At 54.7% G+C, this 26,101-nt stretch overlaps 1 protein-coding gene across 2 annotated transcripts in view; it reads right to left on the bottom strand.

Moving 5' to 3' along the window:
- The window catches only part of LOC133341295 (SPARC-related modular calcium-binding protein 1-like), a 32,035-nt gene extending 12,011 nt beyond the window's left edge, over nucleotides 1–20,024 (bottom strand). Inside the window, exons 1-11 of one of the 2 annotated variants that reach the window (XM_061549812.1) lie at nucleotides 19,350–20,024; nucleotides 14,325–14,511; nucleotides 13,380–13,486; nucleotides 12,244–12,343; nucleotides 11,748–11,798; nucleotides 10,724–10,774; nucleotides 10,117–10,150; nucleotides 8,922–8,965; nucleotides 7,946–8,029; nucleotides 5,752–6,028; nucleotides 4,651–4,730 (exon numbers count right to left, since the gene is read on the bottom strand). In XM_061549812.1, coding sequence (XP_061405796.1) covers nucleotides 4,651–4,730; nucleotides 5,752–6,028; nucleotides 7,946–8,029; nucleotides 8,922–8,965; nucleotides 10,117–10,150; nucleotides 10,724–10,774; nucleotides 11,748–11,798; nucleotides 12,244–12,343; nucleotides 13,380–13,486; nucleotides 14,325–14,511; nucleotides 19,350–19,442 — 1,108 coding nt within the window. In that variant the 5' untranslated portion in view covers nucleotides 19,443–20,024. The remainder of the gene's footprint in view (nucleotides 1–4,650; nucleotides 4,731–5,751; nucleotides 6,029–7,945; nucleotides 8,030–8,921; nucleotides 8,966–10,116; nucleotides 10,151–10,723; nucleotides 10,775–11,747; nucleotides 11,799–12,243; nucleotides 12,344–13,379; nucleotides 13,487–14,324; nucleotides 14,512–19,349) is intronic. The other variant, XM_061549813.1, reaches the window with a different exon arrangement.
- Nucleotides 20,025–26,101: the final 6,077 nt, after the last annotated feature.

Raw genomic sequence — 26,101 nt, 5'->3', positions numbered from 1 at the left:
CTCTCTTCCTCACCCACCCTCACCCACCCTCTCCCACCTCACCCACCCTCGCCCTCCTCACCTCACCCACCCTCACCCCAACTCACCCTCTCCCCACCTCTCCCCATCAGTCACCCGCTTCACCCACCCACTCATCTCTTCCACCACCGTCACCCACTCACTTCCCTCACTCGAACCCGCTCATCCTTTGACCTCGCTCACCCACCATCGCTCGCCACCCCCGCTCACCACCCTCGCTCACCACCCTCGCTCACCACCCCCGCTCACCACCCCCGCTCACCACCCTCGCTCACCACCCTCGCTCACCACCCCCACTCGCCCCCTCACTCACCCGCTCACCGCCTCACTGCCCCCCCCACCACCCCGCTCCCCCCGTGCCCCCTCCCCTCTCGAGAGGGATACCGCTCCCCTATTTTTAGGAGTCGAGTTGAAAGTCATGGACTGTCGTCTCCGCGGATCGCGGTGTTTGTTTTTGCTAAAAAGTACAGAAAAATAAACACGGGGGAGGGGGGGGGAGGTGGAGGGATGAGGGTGGGATCAGAGGGGATGGGGGTGGGGGCAGAGGGGAGGGGGTCAGGGGGGAGGGAGGGGGCGAGGGGGGAGGGGGGCAGGGGGGAGGGGGGGAGGGGCGCTCTAAATGCGTGTATCGTTCTCCGGTTTTCCCCTCTCACATTTAGAAGCGACGTGCGCTTTAGTGTACTAGGCTGATGATGATGATGTTGTTTGTACATTTCCACACGACGACGATATATATATAAAAAGCCACTTTGGTTGTTGCTATCATCCTAGTTTGCTGTCCTGCCCACCCAACTCAGATTCCGATTCGCACGTTTGGCTACGTACGGCGCGAAAGAAGTTCAGCGCACGTACGTCACGCGTGCGGACAGGTCGCTCCTGAAAAACTAAGAGCTCTAAAGCTCAGACAACCTGGTTAACAACAACAACAAAAACTAAATCGTAAAGAGAAGACACGTCTCCTCTTCTCCTCCTGATCTTGTACAACTACGAAGACTTGAGATGGGCCCTCAAGCGATGTCACTGTGGGCTGACAGGTGATGGTACCCGCCCGCATGTGATGGTGGCGATGGTGGTGGTGGTGATGTTGACGATGAGGAGGCGATGGTGATGTGGGGAGTAGTGTAGCGGTTAGCGCTACGCTGCACTACGAACTTGGCGACCCAGGTTCGATTCCCGCTCACGGCAAACACCAGTGACGATTATCTGAACCGGTCCTGGGCCTTCCCCTAGGTCGACTCAGCCTCAAATGAGTACCTGGTGCGGTGTGTAAACATCGTCGCTAGGGAGACAAAGGCGGTCGGGCGTGGTGATGGCCACACCCACCCCTCGTGTACCGTTCCGGCCTTCATAGGTGCTCGCTAACAGTACTTGCCCCTACAGTCTGTTAAGGCTATACGGGGGATCTTTAGTGGTGATGTTGATGATGACGTTGAGACGAGGAGGCGATGGTGATGTGCTCACGTGCGCTCCGAGCGAACGTGTGGTGGTGGTGTATACGTGTCTATAGTGAAGTCTGTGTGCGTGCTGTCTTTGTGTGTTCGTGTTGTTGTTGTTGTTTTTGTTGTTTTTGTTGTTGTTGTGGGGAGCGGTGGTGGAGCGGTGGTGGAGCGGTTAGCGCGCTGCGAGACGACCCAAGTTCAGTTCCCGCTCACAGCCAACACCGGTGACGATTATCTGAACCGGTCCTGGGCATCCCCTAGGTCGACTCTGCCTCAAATGAGTACCTGGCGCGGTGTGTAAACATAGGTGCTGCTGCTCGCCCATAGCACTTGCCCCAACAGTCGGTCAAGGCTATACGAGTGATCTTTGTCTGTGTGTGTGTTTGTATGCGTGTGTGTGGGTATTTGTGTGTATATGTGTGTGTGTGTATATGTGTGTGTGTTTGTGTGCGTGTGTCATTGCAGACCCCAGGGTTTGTGCCAAGGAATGCGACGCTCACTCACATCGCACTCACATCGCCCACACAGCCAGAGGGCGAGGGTCGGGGGGTGGTGAGGGGTGGTGGTGAGGAGGGGGGTGGTGAGGGGGATTGGTGAGGGGTGGTGGTGAGGAGGGGCGTGGTGAGGCGGGTGGTGATGGGGGTGGTGAGGAGGGTGGTGAGGGCGTGGTGAGGGGGGGGGGGTGGTGAGGGGGGGTGGTGAGGAGGGTGGTGAGGGGTGGTGGAGAGGAGGGGGGTGGTGAGGGGCGTGGTGAGGAGGGGCGTGGTGAGGCGGGGTGGTGAGGAGGGTGGTGAGGGGCGTGGTGAGGGGGGGGTGGTGAGGGGGGGTGTTGAGGAGGGTGGTGAGGGGTGGTGGAGAGGAGGGGGGTGGTGAGGGGCGTGGTGAGGGGGGGGGGGTGGTGAGGGGGGTGTTGAGGGGGGTGGTGAGGAGAGGGTGGTGAGGAGAGGGTGGTGAGGGGGGGTGGTGAGGGGGGGTGGTGAGGGGGAGTGGTGAGAGGGGTGGTGAGGGGGGTGGTGAGGAGAGGGTGGTGAGGGGGGGTGGTGAGGGGGGGTGGTGAGGGGGGGGTGGTGAGGGGGGGTGGTGAGGAGGGGGGTTGGTGAGGGGGGGTGTTGAGGAGAGGGGTGGTGAGGAGAGGGTGGTGAGGGGGGGTGGTGAGGAGAGGGTGGTGAGGGGGGGTGGTGAGGGGGGGTGGTGAGGGGGGGTGGTGAGGGGGGGTGGTGAGGGGGGTGGTGAGGGGGGTGGTGAGGAGAGGGTGGTGAGGGGGGGTGGTGAGGGGGGTGGTGAGGGGGGTGGTGAGGAGAGGGTGGTGAGGGGGGGTGGTGAGGGGGGGTGGTGAGGGGGGGTGGTGAGGGGGGGTGGTGAGGGGGGTGGTGAGGAGAGGGTGGTGAGGGGGGGTGGTGAGAGGGGGTGGTGAGGGGGGGTGGTGAGGGGGGGTGGTGAGGGGGGGTGGTGAGGAGGGGGGTTGGTGAGGGGGGGTGTTGAGGAGAGGGGTGGTGAGGAGAGGGTGGTGAGGGGCGTGGTGAGGAGGGGGGTGGTGAGGGGGGGTGGTGAGGAGAGGGTGGTGAGGCGGGGTGGTAAGGAGAGGGGGGGTGGTGAGGAGAGGGTGGTGAGGAGGGGGTGGTGAGGGGGGTGGTGAGGGAAGGGGTGGTGAGGAGAGGGTGGTGAGGGGGGTGGTGAGGAGGGGGGTGGTGAGGGGGGTGGTGAGGGGGGTGGTGAGGAGGGTGGTGAGGGGGGGTGGAGAGGAGGGGGGTGGTGAGGGGGGGTGGTGAGGGGGGGTGGTGGTGAGGGGGGTGGTGAGGGGGGTGGTGGTGAGGGGGGTTGGTGAGGGGTGGTGGTGAGGAGGGGGGTGGTGAGGGGGGGTGGTGAGGAGGGGGGTGGTGAGGAGGGTGGTGAGGGGGGGTGGTGAGGGGGGGTGGTGAGGGGGGGTGGTGAGCAGAGGGTGGTGAGGGGGGGTGGTGAGGGGGGGTGGTGAGGGGGGGTGGTGAGGGGGGTGGTGAGGGGGGTGGTGAGGAGAGGGTGGTGAGGGGGGGTGGTGAGGGGGGGTGGTGAGGGGGGGTGGTGAGGAGGGGGGTTGGTGAGGGGGGGTGTTGAGGAGAGCGGTGGTGAGGAGAGGGTGGTGAGGGGCGTGGTGAGGAGGGGGGTGGTGAGGGGCGTGGTGAAGAGGGGGGTGGTGAGGGGGGGTGGTGAGGAGAGGGTGGTGAGGCGGGGGTGGTGAGGAGAGGGTGGTGAGGGGCGTGGTGAGGAGGGGGGTGGTGAGGAGGGGAGTGGTGAGGGGGGTGGTGAGGGGGGTGGTGAGGGGGGTGGAGAGGAGGGGTGGTGAGGAGGGTGGTGAGGGGGGGTGGAGAGGAGGGGCGTGGTGAAGGGGGGGGTGGTTGGATAAAAATGGGGGGGGGGGGGGAGATGAAGAGAGGAGAGGGTAGGACAGAGCGAGATGCGATGGATTACATCTTTTGCACGAAACAGTGCCGAGGAGATCCAGAGTTGATTGATCGCTTGAGAGGAGGAGCAGAGAGATTCAGAGGGTGGCAGGAGGACGGGGGGCAAAGTCGGTGACGAGGGAATGAGAGAGAGAGAGAGTGCAGTGCAGCAGCAGCTATCGAGTGTGCAGGCGGTGCAACTGCTGCGCCGAGGACCCGGGCTACGAGGGCGGTGGGGTGGGGGTGGAATATTTGTACAGCGGGGGGGTGGGGCCCACGCCCACCACGCTGCGCCACTGAGACGGAGGGGGGAAGAGAGAGGCGCAAGGGGAGAACGATTAGACGAAGAGAGGTGAGTGGAGAGAGCGAGGGAGAGAGAGCGTTGTAAGGGAGAGACAAAACATTCCCGACAGCCCAAAGCCTCCGCCGTGTTGGCACCATCACACGGCTCTCCTCTCTCTCCCCTGCCCGTGCCCTCCGTTCCAGCACTCACTCACTCGCTCACTCCCTCCCTCCCCCCTCCTGCCCTCCACTTGACCGTCGCCCTTTCTCCTCCGCTCCCCCCCCCCTAGTGTGGACCCCCCCCCCCATCCACATCCTCCCCCCCATCCACATCCCCCCCCTCCACATCCCCCCCTCCACACCTACCTCCCATCCCCCCCCCGTCCCCCTCTCTGTACCCCATTCACGCTGCCACCGACACCCGGGTTCGGGGGTTCAGGGGGATGAAGGGGGATGAAGGTGGGTGAGGGGGGTAGAGTGGGACGGGTCCTCACCCTGCATGGGTCGCTCCCTGAAGGGGTCCGTGGCCTCGTTGCGCACGCGCGCGTTGTCGTCGCAGATCGGGGGCTCATCCCTGAGAGGAAGGGGAGCGGTGGCGCGGCAGTTAGCGCGCTGTGCGAGCGGGGAGCGGTGGCGCGGCGGTTAGCGCTATGCCGCGTTACGAATCCGGCTAAACCGAGTTCGGTTCCCGCCGGCGGCCAACGCCGGTGACGATTATTTGAACCGGTCCCGGGCCTCCCCTAGGTCGACTCAGCCTCAAATGAGTAGCTGGTGCGGTGTGTGAACATCGCCACTGGGAAGACAAAGGCGGCCGGGCGTGGTGCTGGCCACCAAACCCCTCGTGTGTCGTGCCGGGTTTCACAGGCGCTGCAACTCGCAAATAGCACTTGAGTGAGTGATGGTTGTGGTGAGTAATGGGTGGTGAGTTATGGTTGTGGTGAGTGATGGTTGTGGTGAGTGATGGTTGTGGTGAGTTATGGTTGTGGTGAGTGACGGTTGTGGTGAGTGATGGTTGTGGTGAGTGATGGTTGTGGTGAGTGATGGTTGTGGTGAGTGATGGTTGTGTTGAGTGATGGTTGTGGTGAGTAATGGTTGGTGAGTGATGGTTGTGGTGAGTGATGGTTGTGGTGAGTAATGGGTGGTGAGAGATGGGTGGTGAGTAATGGGTGGTGAGAGATGGGTGGTGAGTAATGGGTGGTGAGTAATGGTTGTGGTGAGAGATGGGTGGTGAGTAATAGTTGTGGTGAGTAATGGTTGTGGTGTGTAATGGGTGGTGAGAGATGGGTGGTGAGAGATGGGTGGTGAGTAATGTGTGGTGAGTAATGGTTGTGTTGAGTAATGGGTGGTAAGTGATGATTGTGGTGAGTAATGGGCGGTGAGAGATGGGTGGTGAGTAATGGGTGGTGAGTAATGGTTGGTGAGTGATGGTTGTGGTGAGTAATGGGTGGTAAGTGATGGGTGGTGAGTAATGGTTGTGGTGAGTGATGGTTGTGGTGAGTGATAATTGTGCTGAGTGATGGTTGTGGAGAGTGACGGAGATTGACGGGCGGTGAGGAGCGGTGAGGAGTGGGTGAGGAGCTGCGTGGTCTACTCACCGCTTGGAGCTGCCCGGGATGGGTCTCCCCGAGTCCACGAACACGCACCAGCAGTAGCCCGTGGAGAGGTAGCACTGCACGGGTAGGAACAGCTGCCCACCATCGCCACACTCGGGGACGAACGAATCTTCCCCGGGACGTTTCTGTGCCAGGTCCAGGGCTGTCTTTCGCTCCAGCTCGCAGGAGGCGCCCTGCTGATGAGCATGCTGCTGCTGCTGATGATCCTGTGGCTGATGAGGATGATGTGGATGATGATGGGGGTGACTGAGAACGGAGTCTGTGGCGGTGTGTGTGTGTTGATGTGTGTGTGTGTTGATGTGTGTGTGTTGATGTGTGTGTGTGTTGATGCGTGTGTGTTGATGTGTGTGTGTGTTGATGTGTGTGTGTTGTGTGTGTGTTGATGTGTGTGTGTTTATGTGTGTTGGTGTGTGTGTGTGTTGATGTGTGTGTGTGTTTATGTGTGTGTGTTCATGTGTGTGTGTTGATGCGTGTGTTGATGTGTGTGTGTGTTGATGTGTGTGTGTGTGTGTTGATGTGTGTTGGTGTGTGTGTTGATGTGTGTGTTGGTGTGTGTTGATGGATGTGTGTGTTGATGTGTGTGTGTGTTGATGTGTGTGTGTTGATGTGTGTGTGTTGATGTGTGTGTTGAAGTGTGTGTGTTGATGTGTGTGTGTTGATGTGTGTGTTGAAGTGTGTGTGTTGATGTGTGTGTGTGTTGATGTGTGTGTTAATGTGTGTGTGTGTTGATGTGTGTTAATGTGTGTGTGTGTTGATGTGTGTGTGTGTTGATGTGTGTGTTGATGTGTGTGTGTTGTGTGACACGCATGAACGCGTACAATAAGGCAAATACATATTAATATGAACAGACACGCAACACACACAAAACATCTACACGTCAAATACACACATCTATACATACACCGAGCCACGAAGACAAAGATCCCCCGTATAGCCTTAACAGACTGTAGGAATAAGTGCTGTTAGCGAGCTCCACCCCCACACGCACACGCACCCACACACACACGTACCCACACGCGCACCCACACACACACGTACCCACACACACACGCACCCACACACACACGTACCCACACACGCGCACCCACACACGCGCACCCGCACACACGCGCACCCGCACACACACGCACCCGCACACACACGCACCCACACACACACGTACCCACACACGCGCACCCACACACGCGCACCCACACACACACGCACCCACACACACACGTACCCACACACACACGTACCCACACACGCGCACCCACACACGCGCACCCGCACACACGCGCACCCGCACACACACGCACCCGCACACACACGCACCCACCCACACACGCGCACCCACACACGCGCACCCGCACACACACGCACCCACACACACACGCACCCACACACACACGCACCCACTCACACACGCACCCACACACACACGTACCCACACACACACGTACCCACACACACACGTACCCACACGTACCCACACACACACGCATCCACACACACACGTACTCACACACACACGTACCCACACACGCACCCACACACACGTACCCACACACACACATACCCACACACACACGTACCCACACACACACACGTACCCACACACGTACCCACACGCACCCACACACACACGCACCCACACACACGTACCCACACACACACGTACCCACACACACACGCAACCACACACACACACACGTACCCACACACACACGTACCCACACACACGTACCCACACACACACACGTACCCACACACGTACCCACACACACACGCACACACACGCACGTACCCACACGCACCCACACACACACGTACCCGCACACACGCACCCACACACGCACATACCTTAAATAATACATAAATTATGATGGTGCTACAATCGCTCTTAACAGAATCTGGCGGCATCGACTGGCGCTGCGCAGAAAGTGAAAGTATTCTTCAATGTTCGATTCATGTCTTCAAATAAACATGTTGGTATGTCTCGTGTGAAACAGTCGTTATTGCCCATGTTTATGTTTACATCATTCGCTCGACTTTTATTTTTTTCCTTATGCAATTTTTCTGAACTCCCCCCCCACCCACCTTCTCCCCCCCACCCCCTCCCCCTCGCCCGGCCTTCATCCCACTCTCTTGAGTTCCTACCTGGTCACACGGAACCGACTGGCAAGCTTCAACTTACCGGTGCTCTTCACGGCCACTCCCACGCGGCCCGATCTCTTCCCAATGTTACTCTTCAGCAGCGTGGGCTCCCGAATCTCTGAACCTGATTTGGGGGGGTTGGGGGGTTGGGGAGGGGGGGGCACGGTGGTGGTGGTGGTGGTGATGAGGGGCAGCAGTGTCAAGAAGAACGCCGCTACAAATTGAACACTGAATCGTTGCAAACAGTCGCACGGCTCGTGGTTCAAATGTCAAATGTTTGGTGGCAGCAGTGTCGGCGTCGCTGTAGCGGAGGGGGGAGAAGGGAGTGGGGGGGTGGGAGGGTATAGTGGGGGGGGGCAGGTATAGTGGAATGGGGGGGGCTGAGTCATGTGACAAAACATGGCAGGGCGAGCAGCGAGATCGCTCCTCAATGCTGTGTGGACCGGAGTCCATTACACTGGTCAATAAAACAATACATTTTTTTCTGGCCTGGACTTTTGCAGCTGTTCTAGACTAATTTCAGGGTGCTGATTCCAAATCTGATCTCAGATTTCCTCTATCACATCTCATTTTTATGCTATCGGCATACCCCATTTTAATTGATTTTACCCGAAATTAACTCTGTCACTTATGATTGCAAGTTGTTGCGAGTCAGTGACTGCTTTAGTGTTAAAATATGGTGCTGTGTTTTTAGGATAGTGTGTTTATAATATAATTTTATGCAGATATCCACATTTATTTTATATTTTTCTTCCGCAGTTTTTATTGAAAATGCAATATTTGATATCTCAAAAACCTGATGTGATAGACTAAAAACTGATGCCATATTTGGAATCAGCACCCCAAAAAAGTGTGTTGTCCAGTGTTATCAGGGGGCCTCGGAAGTTGCTCGACTACATCTGCTTCCGCGGGTCGTTGTCGTGCGCGGGCGAGGGCTTCGCATTGCTCTGACGCCGATAGCACAGCAGGGAGAGATGTGGCACGTGGTGGGGGTGGTGGGGGTGTTCACGTGGTACCTGTCCTGTTCCTCTCCTCCGCAGCTCCAGCGCGGCCCGGATACCTGGGCGCACAAAGCACAAAGGTCACCCGTGTAGCCTTCAAGAGACCGTTGGGGCAAGTGCTGTTTGCGAGTAGCACCTATGAAGGCCGACGCGGCACACGAGGGGGTGGTCGACACGGCACCACGCCCGACCGACAATGTCTCCCCAAGTGATGATGTTTTTTTTAAAACACGGCAACACGTAACTATTTGAGGCCGAGTAAACCTAGGGGAAGCCCAGGAGCAGTTTAGATGTTCGCCACCGATGTGTCGCCACGAGCGGGAATCGAACCGGGGTCGTCGGGTCTGTAGTGCGGTGGTGCGCTAACCACTACGCCCACCGCTCCCTCAACTATCGGGAATCTGGGGCACGGAACCCAGTGAAACGCACCTGCAGCAGACCATGGCATAACCCTCTCGCTGACCAATGAACCACCCGCACTCAACATGACAGTCATTACCAATCCCTCCCCCGCCTCTTTCAAGACGTACAGGCCACGTGTGTGTGCGTGCGCGCGCGAACGTGACCACGCGTGCGTGCTGTGACACGTGTGCGCGTGCACACGTGAGGAGCGGTGGTGTAGTGGTTAGCGCTACGAACCTGGCGACCCGGGTTCGATTCCGGCTCACGGCCAACAACGGTGACGATTATCTGAACCGGTCTCGGGCCTCCCCTAGGTCGCCTCAGCCGCAAATGAGTACCTGGTGTAATGTATGACCATCGCAACTAGGGAGACAAAGGCGGCCGGGCGTGGTGTTGGCCACCCACCTCCTCGTGTGCCGTGCCGGCCTTTATAGGTGCTCGCTAATAGCACTTGCCCCTACAGTCTGTTAAGGCTATACGGGGGATCTTTGTCTTTTTGCGTGCACACGTGATGCAGTATGAGCCTACGGGTGAGCGTTGGTACCGTTAGTAGTGGGGCAAAGTTAATAAATGTTTTTTTTAATCATGTAAATTTGCGAGTATTTTTTTCTTAAAATTCGGACCCTTTTTCGCATGACATCACGGGTCGTCATGGGTCCACTGAGAAGCTGTGTTTTACGGTTAACACACGCGCAGTATTATCCAGGGCGGCCGCTCGAACCGAACCGCGAATCTCGGTGATCATTCATGAGAAAATTGGCGGGTCATAATGAAGAATACTGACAGAAGATGATGATGATGGACCTACCTGGTGATGTCACCATCACCATCTTGCCACACACCTGCCAGAGACACACAAGACAGACACACACTACTTAACACAGACACACACACACTACTTAACAAAGACACACACACACAATACTTAACTAAGACTAAAGATACCCGGTATAGTATTTTCAGCCTGTTTGCGACTTGTTAGAGCAGTACTCTATCCACTACACTGCTCATTACATAGACAAAGATCCCCCGTATAGCCTGAACAGACTGGTGGGGCAAGTGCTGTTAGCGAGAAGCACCTATGAAGGCCAGAACGGCGCACGAGGGGGTGGGTGGCCAGCACGACGCCCGACCGCCTTTGTCTCCCCAGTGGGGAGGCCCAGGACCGGTTCAGATAATCGTCACCGATGTTGGCCGTGAGCAGGAATCGAACTCGGGTCGCCAGGTTTGCAGTGCAGTGCGCTAACCGCTGCACTACTGCTCCCACACACACGTGTACACACACACACACGTGTACACACACGTGTACACACACACACACACAAAGCTCTCCACGTGTGTCCTACGCAGACTGGGGAATCGTTCGAGTGTGGAGTTGAGGCGCCATTCTGAATCGGGCACCCCGAGCGCTTTACCTCCAGACTCCAACAGCCGAGGCGCATGGACGAGCGGATCCAGGATCGATTCTGCGTGACAGCCACCATCAGCACCATCATTATCATCACCACCATCATTAGCACCATCATCATCACCATCATTATTAGCATCATCATCATCAGCACCATCACCACCATTATTAGCACCATCATCATCACCATCATTATTAGTATCATCATCAGCACCATCATCACCAACCATCATTAGCACCATCGTCAACACCACCATCAGCATCATCGTCAGCACCATCATTAGCACCATTGTCAGTACCATCATCATCATCAACAACATAATACGTACACACACACAATGGAGAGATATTTTATAACCAGCTTACGGCCCAATGAGAAGACGATAATCGAAATGATGGTGGTGATGGTGAATGTAGTGATTCGAGGTCACATGGCCCAGCGGTAGCGCGTTTCCCGCTTTGCTGCCGAGATTCACGGTTCGCTTCCAAGCGGCTGCCCTGTTTAATACTGCGGTTAAGTTATAACTGCAAACAATTCGACTACTAAGTACGTGCCATCCGCTTCACTCACAGCAGACGCGAACGATTCCGTGGCATCGTTCGCAAGAGCAGCGGGACGTCACGGGTCCAATTTTTTTTTACCAAATTAGAAAACAAACCGCCCCGCTAAATGACTCTAATGGTATCTACGTAACAAACAATCGTCGCGCCCCGACTGCGAAAACTTGTCAGGACCCTCCTGTCAAGAGTGTCTCGAGACTCTGTAGTATTCTGCTGCTGCTGATGATGATTATCCTGCTGCTGATGATGATGGTTATCCTGCTGATGATGATGCTGAAGATGATGATTATCCTGCTGCTGATGATGATGATTATCCTGCTGATGGTGATGCTGCTGAAGATGATGATTATCCTGCTGCTGATGATGATGATGATGATTATTATCTTGCTGCTGATGATGATGCTGATGATGATGCTGATGATGATGATTATCCTGCTGATGATGCTGATGATGCTGATGATGGAGCTCACTCTCATTGGCCTTGCCGTGAGTGTTGGTCCGGATTCGCTGCGGGGCTCCTCCTGTGGGCACAGAGCACGGTCGCAATCCCCTTGAGCCCCCGTGCCCCCCATGTCCCCCGTGTCCCCCAGTGAACCCCAGTCAGTATCCCCACGGCCCCCTACCCGACACCCCCATTCCTCTGTACCCCTATACCACCCCGGGCCACTATGTCCCCATATCTCAATGCTCGCGTGCACTCGTGACTCCAGACCCCCCGATGGCACCCTACGCCCCCGCTACCCGCTCATTGCGTGCCTCCCATGCCCGCCGTGCCCCCGTGACCCGCATGCTTCCGTGCCCCTTATGTCCCCATGTCCACCGTGTCACCGTGCCCATCGTGCTCTCAAGCTCCCCATGCCCATCGTGTCCCCGTGCCCTCCATACCCTCTGTTGTCCCTATTCACCCCATGCCCACCATGCCCCCCATTCCCACTGTGCCCCCCCCTTGCTCCCCCACGCCCTCACCCGTGCACTGCGGGGTGCTGGCCTCCACGGAGGATCCGCTGATGGGGCGCCCCTGGGGTGTCACGCACCAGCAGTAGCGAGTCAGGTTGTGACACTGAACCTGTGGGGGAGGGGGGGGGGTAGTGAGTCAGGTTGTGACACTGAACCTGTCGGGGGGGGTTGCAAGGTCAGCGTGAATGGTTTTGCTGGCAGAGCCGTCCCTAGGGCACGGCGAATCGGGGCGAACGCCCGGGGCCCCGCGCTTTGGGGGGGGGGGCGCCCTTCCACGTCGCGGCGTCGTACGTGATCATAATCATTCCGGTTTGGGAGTGAGCTGCTCCGGGCCTCTAGGGACGGCCATGCCTGGGGGAGGGGGGAGGGGCATGGATGCCCGAAGCCACCCTTTTCCATCAACTCCACGTGCGTGGCTTTGTGGTGATGATGATGTGCATGATGACGGCCGTGATGATGATGGTGTTTGCGATGACGATGACGCCGACGTTGCTGCTGATGGTGACGATGCTAATGTTGCTGCTATGACTGATGACGATGATGATGCTGCTGATGCTGTTGATAATGATGCTGATATTGATGGTGCCGATGATGATGCTAATGCTGCAGCTATTACTGGTGCTGCTGATGATGCTGTAGATAATGATGTTGCTGTTGCCGATGATACTAATATTGATGGTTATGATGATGACGCTAATGGTGATGATGCTGATGATGGTGATGCTGCTGCTGATGCTGCTGATAATGATATTGTTACTACTGCTGAAGATGATACAGATATTTATGCTAATGATGATTATGGTGATGATGCTGATATTTATGCTCACGATGATGATGGTTATGATGATGATGCTGATGATGATGCTGATGATGCTGCTGATAATGATGTTGTTGCTACTGCTGATGATGATACGGATATGTATGCTGATGATGATGATGGTGATGATGATGCTGATATTTATGCTCACGATGATGATGGTTATGATGATGATGATGCTGATGATGATGCTGCTGCTGCTGATGATGATGGTGATGCTGATGATGATGATGCTGATATTTCTGCTGATGATCCTGATATTCATGCTAACGATGATAATGGTTATGATGCTGCTGCTGATGATGATGCTGCTGCTGATGCCACGTGCCTGCGAGTAGCTCCCGTCCGCGTTGCACTCCGGGATGAAGACGGCGCGGGTCTCACGCCTTGCCTGCTTCTGCGCGTGCGAGCGCTCGGCCTGGCACCGCGACATCTCTACACACACACACCAAAGACAAAGGCCCCCCGTGTAGCCTTCAACAGACTCTCGGGGCAAGGGCTGTTCGCGAGTCGCACCTACGGAGGCCGGCACGGCGCACGAGGTGGTGGGAGGCCAGCACCACGCCCGGTTCGTCTTTGTCTCCCCAGTGGCGATGTTTACACACCGCACCAGGTACTTATTTGAGGCCGAGTCGACCTAGAAGAGGCTCAGGACCGGTTCGGTTCAGATAATCGTCACCGGTGTTGGCCGCGTGCGGGAAATCGAACCCGGGTCGTCGGGTTCGTAGCGCAGCGCGCTAACGCTACATTACCGCTCCCCACACACACACGTGCGTAAACACACACACACACACACGTGTGTAAACACACACACACGTGTGTACACTCATACACACGTGTGTACACACACACACGTACACACACGTGCGTAAACACACACACACACGTGTGTACACACACACACACGTGCGTAAACACACACACACACGTGCGTACACACACACGTGTGTACACTCACACACGTACACACACGTGCGTAAACACACACACACGTGCGTACACACACACACACGTGCGTACACACACACACAGTGCGTACACACTCACACACGTGTGTACACACTCACACACGTGTGTACACACAGACACACGTGTATACACCCTCACACACGTACACACGTACACACACACACGTACACACACGTACATACTTGTGTACAGATACACTCACACACGTGTGCACACACACACACGTACACACACACACTCACACACGTGTGTACAGACACACACACGTGTGTACACACACACACTCACACACGTGTGTACGCACCCTTGCACCGGCCCCGGTGCGCCACGCCGAGGAGGGGGTCCTTGCACCGCGCGCGCCGCAGGTCGCAGTGCGAGGCGAAGGTTCGCCCGTCGGACGCGCAGAGCGGGCGGCGCGTGACGCCCGCGGCCTGGGAGGGGCACTCGAGCCGCAGACACTCTCGCTCCGACTTCTGCTCCCCAATCAACATCTACACACGAAGGGGGGGGGGATAGAGTCGTCCATTCGTTCATTCGTTCGTTCAGTCGTTCGTTCATTCACTCGAGCCGGAGGCACGCCCGCTCCGACTTCTGCTCCCCAATCAACATCTACACACGGGGGGGGGGGGGGGGGGGTAGAGTCATCCATTCGTTCGTTCAGTCGTTCGTTCATTCACTCGAGCCGCAGACACTCTCGCTCCGACTTCTGCTCCCCAATCAACATCTACACACGAAGGGGGGGGGGTAGAGTCGTTCATTCATTCGTTCGTTCATTCATTCGTTCGTTCATTCACTCGAGCCGGAGGCACGTCCGCTCCGACTTCTGCTCCCCAATCAACATCTACACACGGGGAGGTAGAGTCGTTCATTCGTTCATGCATTCATTCGTTCGTTCATTCACTCGAGACTGAGACACTCTCGCTCCGACTTCTGCTCCCCTATCAACATCTACACACGGGGGTAGAGTCGTTCATTCATTCATTTATTCATTCACTCGAGCCGCAGACACTCCCGCTCCGACTTCTGCTCCCCTATCAACATCTACACACGGGGGTAGAGTCGTTCATTCATTCATTCGTTCATTCACTCGAGCCGGAGGCACGCCCGCTCCGACTTCTGCTCCCCAATCAACATCTACACACGGGGGGTAGAGTCGTTCATTCGTTCATTCATTCGTTCGTTCATTCACTCGAGCCGGAGACACTCCCTCTCTGCATTCTGCTCCCCAATCAACATCTACACATGGGGGGTAGAGTCGTTCATTCATTCATTCATTCGTTCATTTATTTATTCACTCGAGCCGGAGACACGCCCGCTCCGACTTCTGCTCCCCAATCAACATCTACACACGGGGAGTAGAGTCCTTCATTCATTCATTCGTTCGTTCGTTCATTCACTCGAGACGGAGACACTCTCGCTCCGCCTTCTGCTCCCCAATCAACATCTACACACGGGGGTAGAGTCGTTCATTCATTTGTTCGTTCGTTCATTCACTCGAGCCTGAAACACTCCCGCTCCGACTTCTGCTCCCCAATCAACATCTACACACGGGGGGGGGGGTAGAGTCGTTTATTCCTTCATTCAGTCGTTCGTTCGTTCATTCACTCGAGCCTGAGACACTCCCTCTCTGCATTCTGCTACCCGATCAACATCTACACAAAGGGGGGGGGGGGGTCATACGCTCATTTGGATTAATTCGTTCACAAAATCATTCGTTAATTTAATTAAATGAACGCGTTCATGTTTGCGTCAAATCGTATCCGAGACAGTCATTCCGCCTTCTGTTTCTCTTCACGGTCATTCGTTCATTGAGAAATGTATTTCGTTTTCATTCAGTCATTCACTCGTTTTTTCATACCCCGTCTTTGGCAATTAATTAATGAATTGCTTCGTTCATCCATGCTTGAGTCGCGCCCGCTTCGCTTTGATGACACGGGGAACGTGAGTTAATGGTTTCATTCACTCGTCATGTTTCGTTCCATTCACGCGTGCATTCGTTCACTCGTGCGTGGGGCCACTCCGCTTATTATATTTTCGGACAGTGGGGTGGGGGGGCGGGGCGCGAATGGGGGGGGGGGGGGCGGACAAGGAGTTAGACAGCGTTCATTAATGAATTATCTAGTGAACTCATTCATTCGAGTTTCGTTCATCCGCGTCTGTGACACGGTCGTATGCTCGTCCATCGACATTTAAATGCTGGAGGGGGGGGGGGGGGGCACACGGCGAGGCGCTACGCATTGTCATTCGTTATTTCATTGAGTAACTCATTAATTCATTCACTCGCTGAAGCTCTCGGCATTGCCATTGAGCAAATCTGCTCCCAAGCAGACATCAACTGGCAGTAAAGACACAATTCGTCCATTCACTGACTCATTCGTCCATTTGCTCGTTTGGTTCCCCATTCATACGACGCGGCTGGACGAGACTTGAAGTCATTTGAGAGCACAAATTCACCGATCATTCGCTGGTTCGTAAACAAAATATCTCGCGGTAACCTGCGGCCAGGCACGCGAGCAAGTGAATCACAACCACGACCATCATCGTCATCATTAGCATGGTCATCAACATCATCACAACCACAACCATCATCATTAGCATGGTCATCATCATCATCACAACCACGACCATCATCATTAGCATGGTCATCATCATCATCACGACCATCATCATCATTAGCCTGGTCATCATCAAACACAAATATCCCCCGTGTAGTCTTTAAAGACTATCGGGGCAAGTGCTGTTAGCGAGCACCTACGAAGTCCAGCACGGTACACGACGGGGTGGGTGGCCAGCACCACGCCCGGCCGCCTTTGTCTCCCCAGTGGCGATGTTCACACACTGCCTCCCCTAAGTCTATTCATTTGAGGCTGAGTAGACTTAGGGGAGGCCCAGGACCGGTTCAGATAATCGTCACCGGTGTTGGCCGTGAGCGGGATATCGATCTCGGGTCGCCGGGTTCGTAGCGCAGCGTCGCGCTAACCACAACACCACCGCTCCCCACAATCATCACCACAACCAGTGCCGGATTATCCTCGTAGCTAAAGTAGCTAGAAATGTAGCTACGGGCCCCGCACTTTCAAGGGCCCCGCGCTAAATTATTTCAAGCTATCAACTCCGTTTCAGTGATTCTGCACTGGCTCTATTACTATAGTACTATACCGCCTTCAACTTTTATGAACTACTGGGTGTTTAAGGTTATCGATTTGTCGTATTATCTGGCTGTATAGCAAATGAGAAAATACAATGACTTTGCTATGCAAGTAAAACATTTGTGTTTTAATATTTGCGTGTTATTATTTATTTTAGGGCCCCTTCATAACATATGCTACAGGCCCCGCACTAGCTTAATCCGGCACCGATGACAACCACGACCACCATCATTGATACAATTAACAGGGTCTTCGTATCCGATTGTGAGAAACGTATGCAGCATCATCATCACTCAAGCGCATTGAACTACGAACCCCCAGACATAAGTTCTATTCACGGCAACGGCTAACATCAGTGGCGAGAGGACATCTAAACCAGCCCTGTGCAACTCCGCTCCCATCCCCCACCAATCTCCTTTTCTAACGCGCACTGACCAGCGTGGTGCAGTATGGTCAATCACACCCCCCCCCCTTCCCCATACCAATCGGTTGACAAAGGGATGTCCTTTGTAATAAAATAATTTGTTCACTGATTTATTAAACAATTTTTTTTCAACAATTAGTTTTTTTATTTTACCAGGTTAGGCCCACTGAGGTGTATAGCTCTTTTTCAGAAGCGACCTGGCCACAAATCATAGCTCAACGAAGCGGCTGCTAATGTTGAAATGTATCGCAGCCAGAGACTCTAAACGAGTGGTGACTTTGATTCGAACCGTGGATGGAAAAAACAGGAGGACCCGGAGAAAAATCCACGCGACCACGGGGAGAGAGAGAGACGCGCAAACTTCAAATATACAGCAGCAGGCGTCAGTGTGGGAGATCGAACCGACGACCTCCTGTAGACCAGGCGAGGTAGTTAACATCTCCTAGCCACCGTGATGATGATGAGAGAGAGAGAGACACGCAAATTCCAAATATACAGCAGCAGGCGTCAGTGTGGGGGATCGAACCCACGACCTCCTGTGTACCGGGCGAGGTAGTTAACATCTCCTAGCCACCGTGGTGATGATGAGAGAGAGAGAGACACGCAAACTTCAAATATACAGCAGCAGGCGTCAGGGTGGGGGATCGAACCCACGACCTCCTGTATACCAGGCGAGGTAGTCAACATCTCTTAGCCACCGTTGTGATGAGAGAGAGAGACACGCAAACTCCAAATATACAGCAGCAGGCGTCAGTGTGAGGGATCGAACCCACGACCTCCTGTATACCAGGCGAGGTAGTCAACATCTCCTAGCCACCGTGATGATGATGAGAGAGAGAGAGACACGCAAACTCCAAATATACAGCAGCAGGCGTCAGTGTGAGGGATCGAACCCACGACCTCCTGTATACCAGGCGAGGTAGTCAACATCTTCTAGCCACCGTGATGCATCAATTCGTTCGCGTTCTTTGTCAGCTCTGTGCTCCCCCTGTGGGTATCTATGGTCAATACGGGGTGGGGGGGGGGGTCACGAGGAGGGGCAGCGTCATTTAACGCATTCATTCGTGCGTCCATTCATTCCGTTACGAGAAGCGAGGCGAAAGCGGAGCGAAGCGCTTCATTCATGTATGCATCGTTTGCGCATTAACTCGTCCATTCAATCAGTCACGCGAAGCGAGGGCATTGTGCAAAGCCGCTACATCGGCTGATGATGCTGCTGCTGCTGCTGATGATGATCGGCACTTTCAATGTTGATGCTGCTGCTACAGATTCTGTTGCTATTGATGATGTGGGGTTCCAATGTTCTCTGCTGTCATTGATGATGGGAATGTTGCTGCTGCTGATGATGCTGTTGCTGATGCTGTTGTTACTGATGATGATGCTGTTAATGATGATTCTGCTCTTGCTGATGATCATGCTGTTGCTGATGATGATGCTGTTGTTGATGATGATGCTGTTGCTGATTATGATGCTGTTGCTGATTATGATGCTGTTGTTGATGATGCTGTTGTTGATGATGATGCTGTTGCTGATGATGTTGCTGCTGCTGATGATGCTGTTGTTGATGATGCTGTTGTTGATGATCATGCTGTTGCTGATGATGCTATTGCTGCTGATGATGATCATGCTGTTGCTGATTATGATGCTGTTGTTGATGATGCTGTTGATGATGCTGTTGCTGCTGATGATGATCATGCTGTTGCTGATGATGATGCTGTTACTGATGATGATGCTGCTGATGATGATGTCCGCTCACCATGAGCCCGTCTCGTTGCGCCGCGACAAGCCTCAAGAAGAAGCAGAGCGCGGCCCAGACTCCGAGCGCCACCACCCCGCCTCCAACCTCCATCCTCCTCCTCCTCGCGTCCCTCCTCTTCCACGTGTCCCTCTCTCCACGTGTCACTCTCTCCACGTGTCCCTCTCTCCACGTGTCCCTCTCTCTCCACGTGCCCCCCCCCTCTCCACGTGTCCCCCTCTCCACGTGTGTCCCTCTCCACGTGTGTCCCTCTCCACGTGTCTCTCTCCCAGAGTTCCTCTCCCCGTGTCCCCCTCTCTCTCCGCGTCACTCTCTCCCCGTGTCTCTCTCCCCGTGTCACCCTCTCCGTGTCACTCTCTCCCCGTGTCTCTCTCTCCGTGTCACTCTCTCCCCGTGTCCCTCTCTCCCCGTGTCCCTCTCTCCACGTGTCCCCCTCTCCGTGTCACTCTCTCCCCGTGTCCCTCTCTCCGCGTGTCCCTCTCTCCGTGTCACTCTCTCCCCGTGTCCCTCTCTCCACGTGTCCCCCTCTCCGTGTCACTCTCTCCCCGTGTCACTCTCTCCACGTGTCCCTCTCCACGTGTCACTCTCTCCCCGTGTCACCCTCTCTCCCCGTGTCCCTCTCCCCGTGTCACTCTCTCCCCGTGTCACCCTCTCCCCGTGTCACCCTCTCCACGTGTCCCCCTCTCCACGTGTCCCCCTCTCCACGTGTCCCCCTCTCCTAGAATTCCTCTCCCCGTGTCCCCCTCTCTCTCCGCGTCACTCTCCCCAAGTCACTCTCTCCCCGTGTCCCTCTCTCTCCCCAAGTCACTCCCTTCCCGTTCCCCTCTCTCCGCGTCACTCTCCCCGTGTCACCCTCTCCCCGTGTCACCCTCTCTCCAGCGTCCCTCTCTCCCCGTGTCTCTCTCTCCCCGTGTCACCCTCTCCCCGTGCCACTCTCTCCCCGTGACACCCTCTCTCCCCGTGTCTCTCTCCCCGTGTCTCTCTCTCCGTGTCACCCTCTCTCCAGCGTCCCTTTCTCCACGTGTCTCTCTCTCCCCGTGTTTCTCTCTCCCCGTGTCACCTTCTCCCCGTGTCACCCTCTCTCCCCGTGTCTCCCTCCCCGTGTCTCTCTCTCCGTGTCACCCTCTCTCCAGCGTCCCTCTCTCCACGTGTCCCTCTCTCCCGGTGTCACCCTCTCCCCGTGTCACCCTCTCTCCGCGTGTCCCTCTCTCCCCGTGTCCCTCTCCCCGTGTCACCCTCTCTCCCGGTCTCTCTCCCCCCGTGTCCCTCTCTCCCCGTGTCTCTCCCCGTATCTTCCGCGGTGACACCCTCCACGGCAGCCCCCCCCCCCCCCCCGGTCGTCTCTCCTCGTGATGACGACGATGCTGCTGCTGCTGGTGGTTGTCCCGGTAGAGTTTCTCAGCGACCTTCTCGTCAGTCCAGCTGGTGCCTCCTATCGCCGCCCCCCCCCCCCCCCGCTAGCTCCGCCGGTAGCCTCCCTGGTAGCTCCCCTCCACGGCTCTTGGAAGTCCGCTCGGTTGCTCACTCGGAGGATCCCGTCGGCTGCTCACTCGATGTTAGTCCCCTCGGAGCTTCCGAGACAATTCCACGGCAGGCTCCGCTCTGTCGCTCGCTCCCCGGCGGCTCTGCGGGCTCCCTGCGGGCTCCCCAGTGGCTCCTTGCTGACTCTCGTGGCTCTCTGCCTGCTCCCTGCCGACTCCCTGCTGCCTCTTCGGCGGCGTGGGGGCTCCACAGGGAGAGAGCCGCACTCACCTCGCTCCCGAGGAGGCTCCTTGCAAGTTCGAGTGAAGATCCCTCTCCTCTCTTTCTCGGCCTCTTAACCCTTTCCCCTCCTCTCGTTCAGTCGCTCGCCTCTCGATTCTCTCTCCCTTCCTCTCCGATCTCCCTTCGCTCGCCCCCCCCTCTCTCTTCTCCGCTGTCTGCGAGCTCCGCTCTCTCCTCTCCTTCCTTTCTCTGCGATCTTCCCCTACTCTACACGCTCCGATTCGCCTCGCCGCTCCTGATCTCTGCTCTCCACTAACGGCTCCCCCACCTCCCCCACCCCTCCTCTCTCTCTACGATTTCTCGTCCGGGAGTCGCTTTTGGTCAAGCGGCTCCGACTCGCTCGTCGCCTGATTCTGCGGAATCATCGCCGCCGGGGTTGACTGGTGATGCTAATTAATCATTGTAATTAATGACGGCATATTGATGATGATGGTGATGATTGAAGGTGGTGGTGAGATGATGGTGACCGAGGAGGCTCATTCACGGCGAAGATCGGAGCGCTGCCGCGCTGCAGTTGTGATGAGTGCGATGGTCCCAAGTGCCGTACCACCCTATCACACTCACCACCCTCCCCCCCACTCCCTCCCCCACCATCTCACCCTCCCCCCATCCCACTCTCTCTCTGTCTACACCCTCTGCCACTCCTCACTCTCCCCCTCTCTCTCTACATCCCCCCCCCTCTCTACACCCTCTCTCTCTACATCCCCCCCCCTCTCTACACCCTCTCCCCACCCTCCCACTCCCCCCCTCTCTCTCTACACCCTCTCCCAACCCCCCCTCTCTACACCCCCCCCTCTCTACACGCCCCCCCCTCTCTACACCCTCTCCCACTCCCCCCACCCTCACCCCCCTCTACACCCCCTCCCACTCTCCCCACCCTCCCACTCCCCCCATCTACACCCTCTCACCCCCCCCCCTCTCTCTCTACACCCTCTCCCACTCTCCCCACCCTCCCACTCACTCTCGCTACACTTTCTCCAACTCTCCCCACCCTCCCTCCGACCTATCCACCCTCCCACCCACTCGCTTACTCTCCCACTTGCCCAGAATCCCCCCACTCATTACGAACTAATCCGCACTCTCTCCGCACTCCGCCACACTAAAACCCACCCCACTCTATGTACTCTCCCACTCGATCACCACCCACGCACACTCTCAACACCCCCTTACACTAACACACACATCTACTCTCCTAGCAGCACACAGCTTAGCCGATACCAGCCCCCAGCCCCACTCTCTGTCCACATACTCTATCAAACACCCGCTGTATCACCCACATTCCCACTCAACACCCACGCATCATATAACCCACTATATCACCCAACCTGCTCTATCACGCACTCTCTCACCCATTATATCACCTACCCAATATGTGCATCAATCACACACCCACTATATCATCCACCCGGTCTCTATAACATTGCTTATAACTGCTTGCAATATATATAAAAAAAAGATTATTGCTGTTGTAATAGGTTTTTACCCTTTCAACTGGTACAAAAACTGACACCTTTATACAAGGCATCATGTTTTCAATAACCACAACACAAGCAGTCAAAATGCAAACAAAAAGAAACAACTCTGATAATGATATGCACTGTCCTTGAAGTTGATTGTTCCACACCCGAGACAGCTTTTCTTAGAGCCTAGTCTCCATTGGTGTTGCTTTTGCCAATTCAGTGACCCCGATCACTGTTGGGAATGAGACTTCAGGCTCCTCCTGCAAGTATCTTGCATTCTCAGCTGCTTCAGCAAAGCACACGCGAAACTTAAATCACCACGCACCTCTCTGCAGCATCCGCCCTGAACGCAAAGCAGGGCGAGACCATTTAAGGGATCACCCAACTATTAGGTAATCATAATTATAGAGCACTTTGCGCTCGGTCGATAAAAATGCGGGCGAATACCTGCGCACACGTGGCAATGCAGAGACCAAATCGACACTTGATTCTCGGTCCGCCTGGGTCTGTCATCAGAACTGTGCAGTGCCAGACGAGCCGACTGCAACACAGCAGGAACGGCGGTGAGCGGATCTCGGTAACCAAAAAACAATTGCTGCCTTTTCGAACACAAAAGGCACATTTCCAACACAAAAGGCACCTTTTCAACGTGTCCCCGGGTGACACCCGGAGAGGTGGCAACTCGCGCCTCCGCCCTCTGAACCTCGACATTCTTCAACGCGTCCGCCGTGGGGTGGCTGACGAGGATATCGGTTCGAGATCCGAGCGGGGCCCACGTGTCCACGTATATATTTATTATTATTATTCTGATAACGTGTTTATCCCAGGCTTGGCCGAGTCTTAGCAGTCTGTTTTAGTTGCGTCTTACCATTTTTTTTGGTTGCAGGAGGAGGCGCTGTTGTGTACATAATCCCAAAATAAATATTGCAGGTAAGATTTCGGCAGCGGCATATGCAGCCAGTGCCAGTTGCTGTCAAATTTTTTGTTTAGCCATGGAAGGAAACCAGCTAAAAACTCGCGGAGGGAACCCATTCCGAACAAGGCGAGTGCACAAACTCCACGAACAGGGCGAGAGTACACAAACAGCACGTACAAGGCACCCGAGTCGAGTGTCGAACCACCGGGGCTCTTCTTGTTGCAAGGCGCAAAACTTTTCACCACTGCGGCGCCACCACATTGTCTCGGCTGTGATTGTCGCGAATAAGATGTTTCCGCAAAGTAATACGCAACATCTTAGATTTTTTCGGTAAAGTCACGTAGGTAAAAAATAATAATAATAATAAAAGATAAATAATACAAAATAATACAAGAAAAAATAGAACTAAAATAATAAATCACGACGTTTCGGAGGCAACACAATAATTCCGTATTCAGGTGGAATCGTCACAACACGATTGCTGTTTCAAGCAATCGTCACAGCACGATTGCTGCATCAAGCAATCGTCACAGCACGATGGCTGTATCAAGCAATCGTGCTGTGACGATTCCACCTGAAGACGGAAGCTTGTGTTGCCTCCGAAACGTCGTGATTTATTATTTTAGTTCTATTATTTCTTCTATTATTTTTATTATTTATCTTTTTTTTTACCTACGTGACTTTACCGAAAAAACCTAAGAGTATGAATCATTGCAGTCACGAAAGCTTAAAATCTCCACCAGCAACTTTTGATATAATATACGTCTTATGTGTAATCAGGTTTGTGCTGGAGGACATCACGCAAGCGCTTCTGCTTTGGGAACGTACGCGCGTCGCGTAAGGAATTAAGTTGCCAACGTTTGAGCCGCGCATTTTTATAAAAAAAACACCACCCCCCCGCTGTCCAATTACAATTCATTTTGAGTTGTTTCACACGTGGCCACGTGTCGCCCTCTCGCGTCCGACAACGTCCACAGCGAACACACGACACAAAAAATCCTTGCGATCAATCAGCCGAGATCCGTTTCACTTTTCTCTAACTCGACTGCAACCCCTCCCACCCCTCCCGATACGTTCCATTCATTGCCTACCACATTCTGATTAGCTCCCTCCCCCCACCTCTCCTCCCCTTTAACTTGTATTTAAGGGCTTGCATCTTGAATCCCTGCCTCACTTGATGCAGCAAATCTGGCTGTGACGGTCCCACCTGATGACGGAGACTTGTGTTGCCTCCAAAACGTCGTGATTTTATTATTTTTTATTAATTTTCCTTAATTTTTTTACCTACGTGACTTTACCGAAAGAACTAAGAGTATGATTTTGAAAGGAATTTGCCCCAGCGAACTTTCACGACGGGAAATATATTTTCTGGAATATTGAGCTAAGTCTGCGCAGTGTTTACATTAGGGCCGGCCCAGGACACGCTCGGCTGCCCTGGGAACGCCTGGGAAATCCCCAGGAAGATCTCGACTGTGCAACAGTGACGTGCGGCAAGGTCAATGGCTGGGGAGGCACTGGATAGTGTCAGAGCCAGATTCACACACCGAGGGGGGCGTGTCCTCACTGAGGGGGGCGTATTAGACACGCCCCCCTCAGTGAGGCAGATGTGATAGCTGCCTCCCCTGGTGCTTTTTCATTGCAGTTTCATGACGAGACCAGCGAGCCAAATATCTTTATACATATACGTGAAGTAAGTTACCTGGAGTATGGAAGGCGAGGACATGAAATGAAGGGGTCTACAAACATTACATTGGTGACATACTGAGATAGTAACAGGCACGCGCTTATTGCCCGCGCTCCATCCAGCTACTGAGGGGTTGCGCAATCAGAGGGGAGGCTGAGCTCGCCGCTGCCTCACCTCTCGTCTCTTCCTGTATTTGCAGCGGAGCTCCGCAAATTTGGCGATTTTTACGATAAAAATTATTTGAATCGTACAGAAATTACATTTATAACACAGATCAGTGGAACATTTTAATGTTTCTTTAATTTGATTATTCTTCTTTTCAACTTTTCGTAACAGCTATTTTCATTGGAGTATGACAGGTGAGGCTCTGCCTCCCCTGACCGCACGTCCCTGCCGTGGATAGTAATGTAGTGTACAGTGTAGTAATGTATAGTGTAGTGTATAGTAATGTTGTGTAGTGTACAGTAATGCTGTGTTGTCGTGTATGGTGTAGTAATGTAGTGTAGTAGTGTATAGTGTAGAAGTGCTGGAGTCAAGTAAAGGAACGTCTGGACCACCACTACTCAACATGATGCTGCCACGACCCTCACCAGGAAAAGCGGATTGAGACACGAACGGACGCTAGTTGTTTTGTGGCTCCAGTTTCTATTGGCTTCACCATTATACTTTAGTTTCATTACCTTTTCAGGTTTGGGCGAATCCAGGTCAATAACTCTTGCAAGAGAGCCAACCCCTGCTCGCTCTGGAATTCTTCACCCCAATTTAATTTAGTTGTTTTATTTTATTTTGTTTTCACCCACGTGACTTTACCGAAAAAACCAAAGAGTATGGATCCGTGTAGTAACGAAAACTTCAAATCTAGAAGACGTATCCAATAACACCCTGCACACAATGCACAACGTAAAATTTGCTGGACATTTGCACCGAG

This window comes from Lethenteron reissneri, chromosome 11 (assembly GCF_015708825.2).
Source record: "Lethenteron reissneri isolate LAM-NWPU_2019-01 chromosome 11, ASM1570882v1, whole genome shotgun sequence".
Taxonomy (NCBI): Eukaryota; Metazoa; Chordata; class Hyperoartia; order Petromyzontiformes; family Petromyzontidae; genus Lethenteron; species Lethenteron reissneri.
This window is presented reverse-complemented; position numbering and strand designations above follow the sequence as displayed.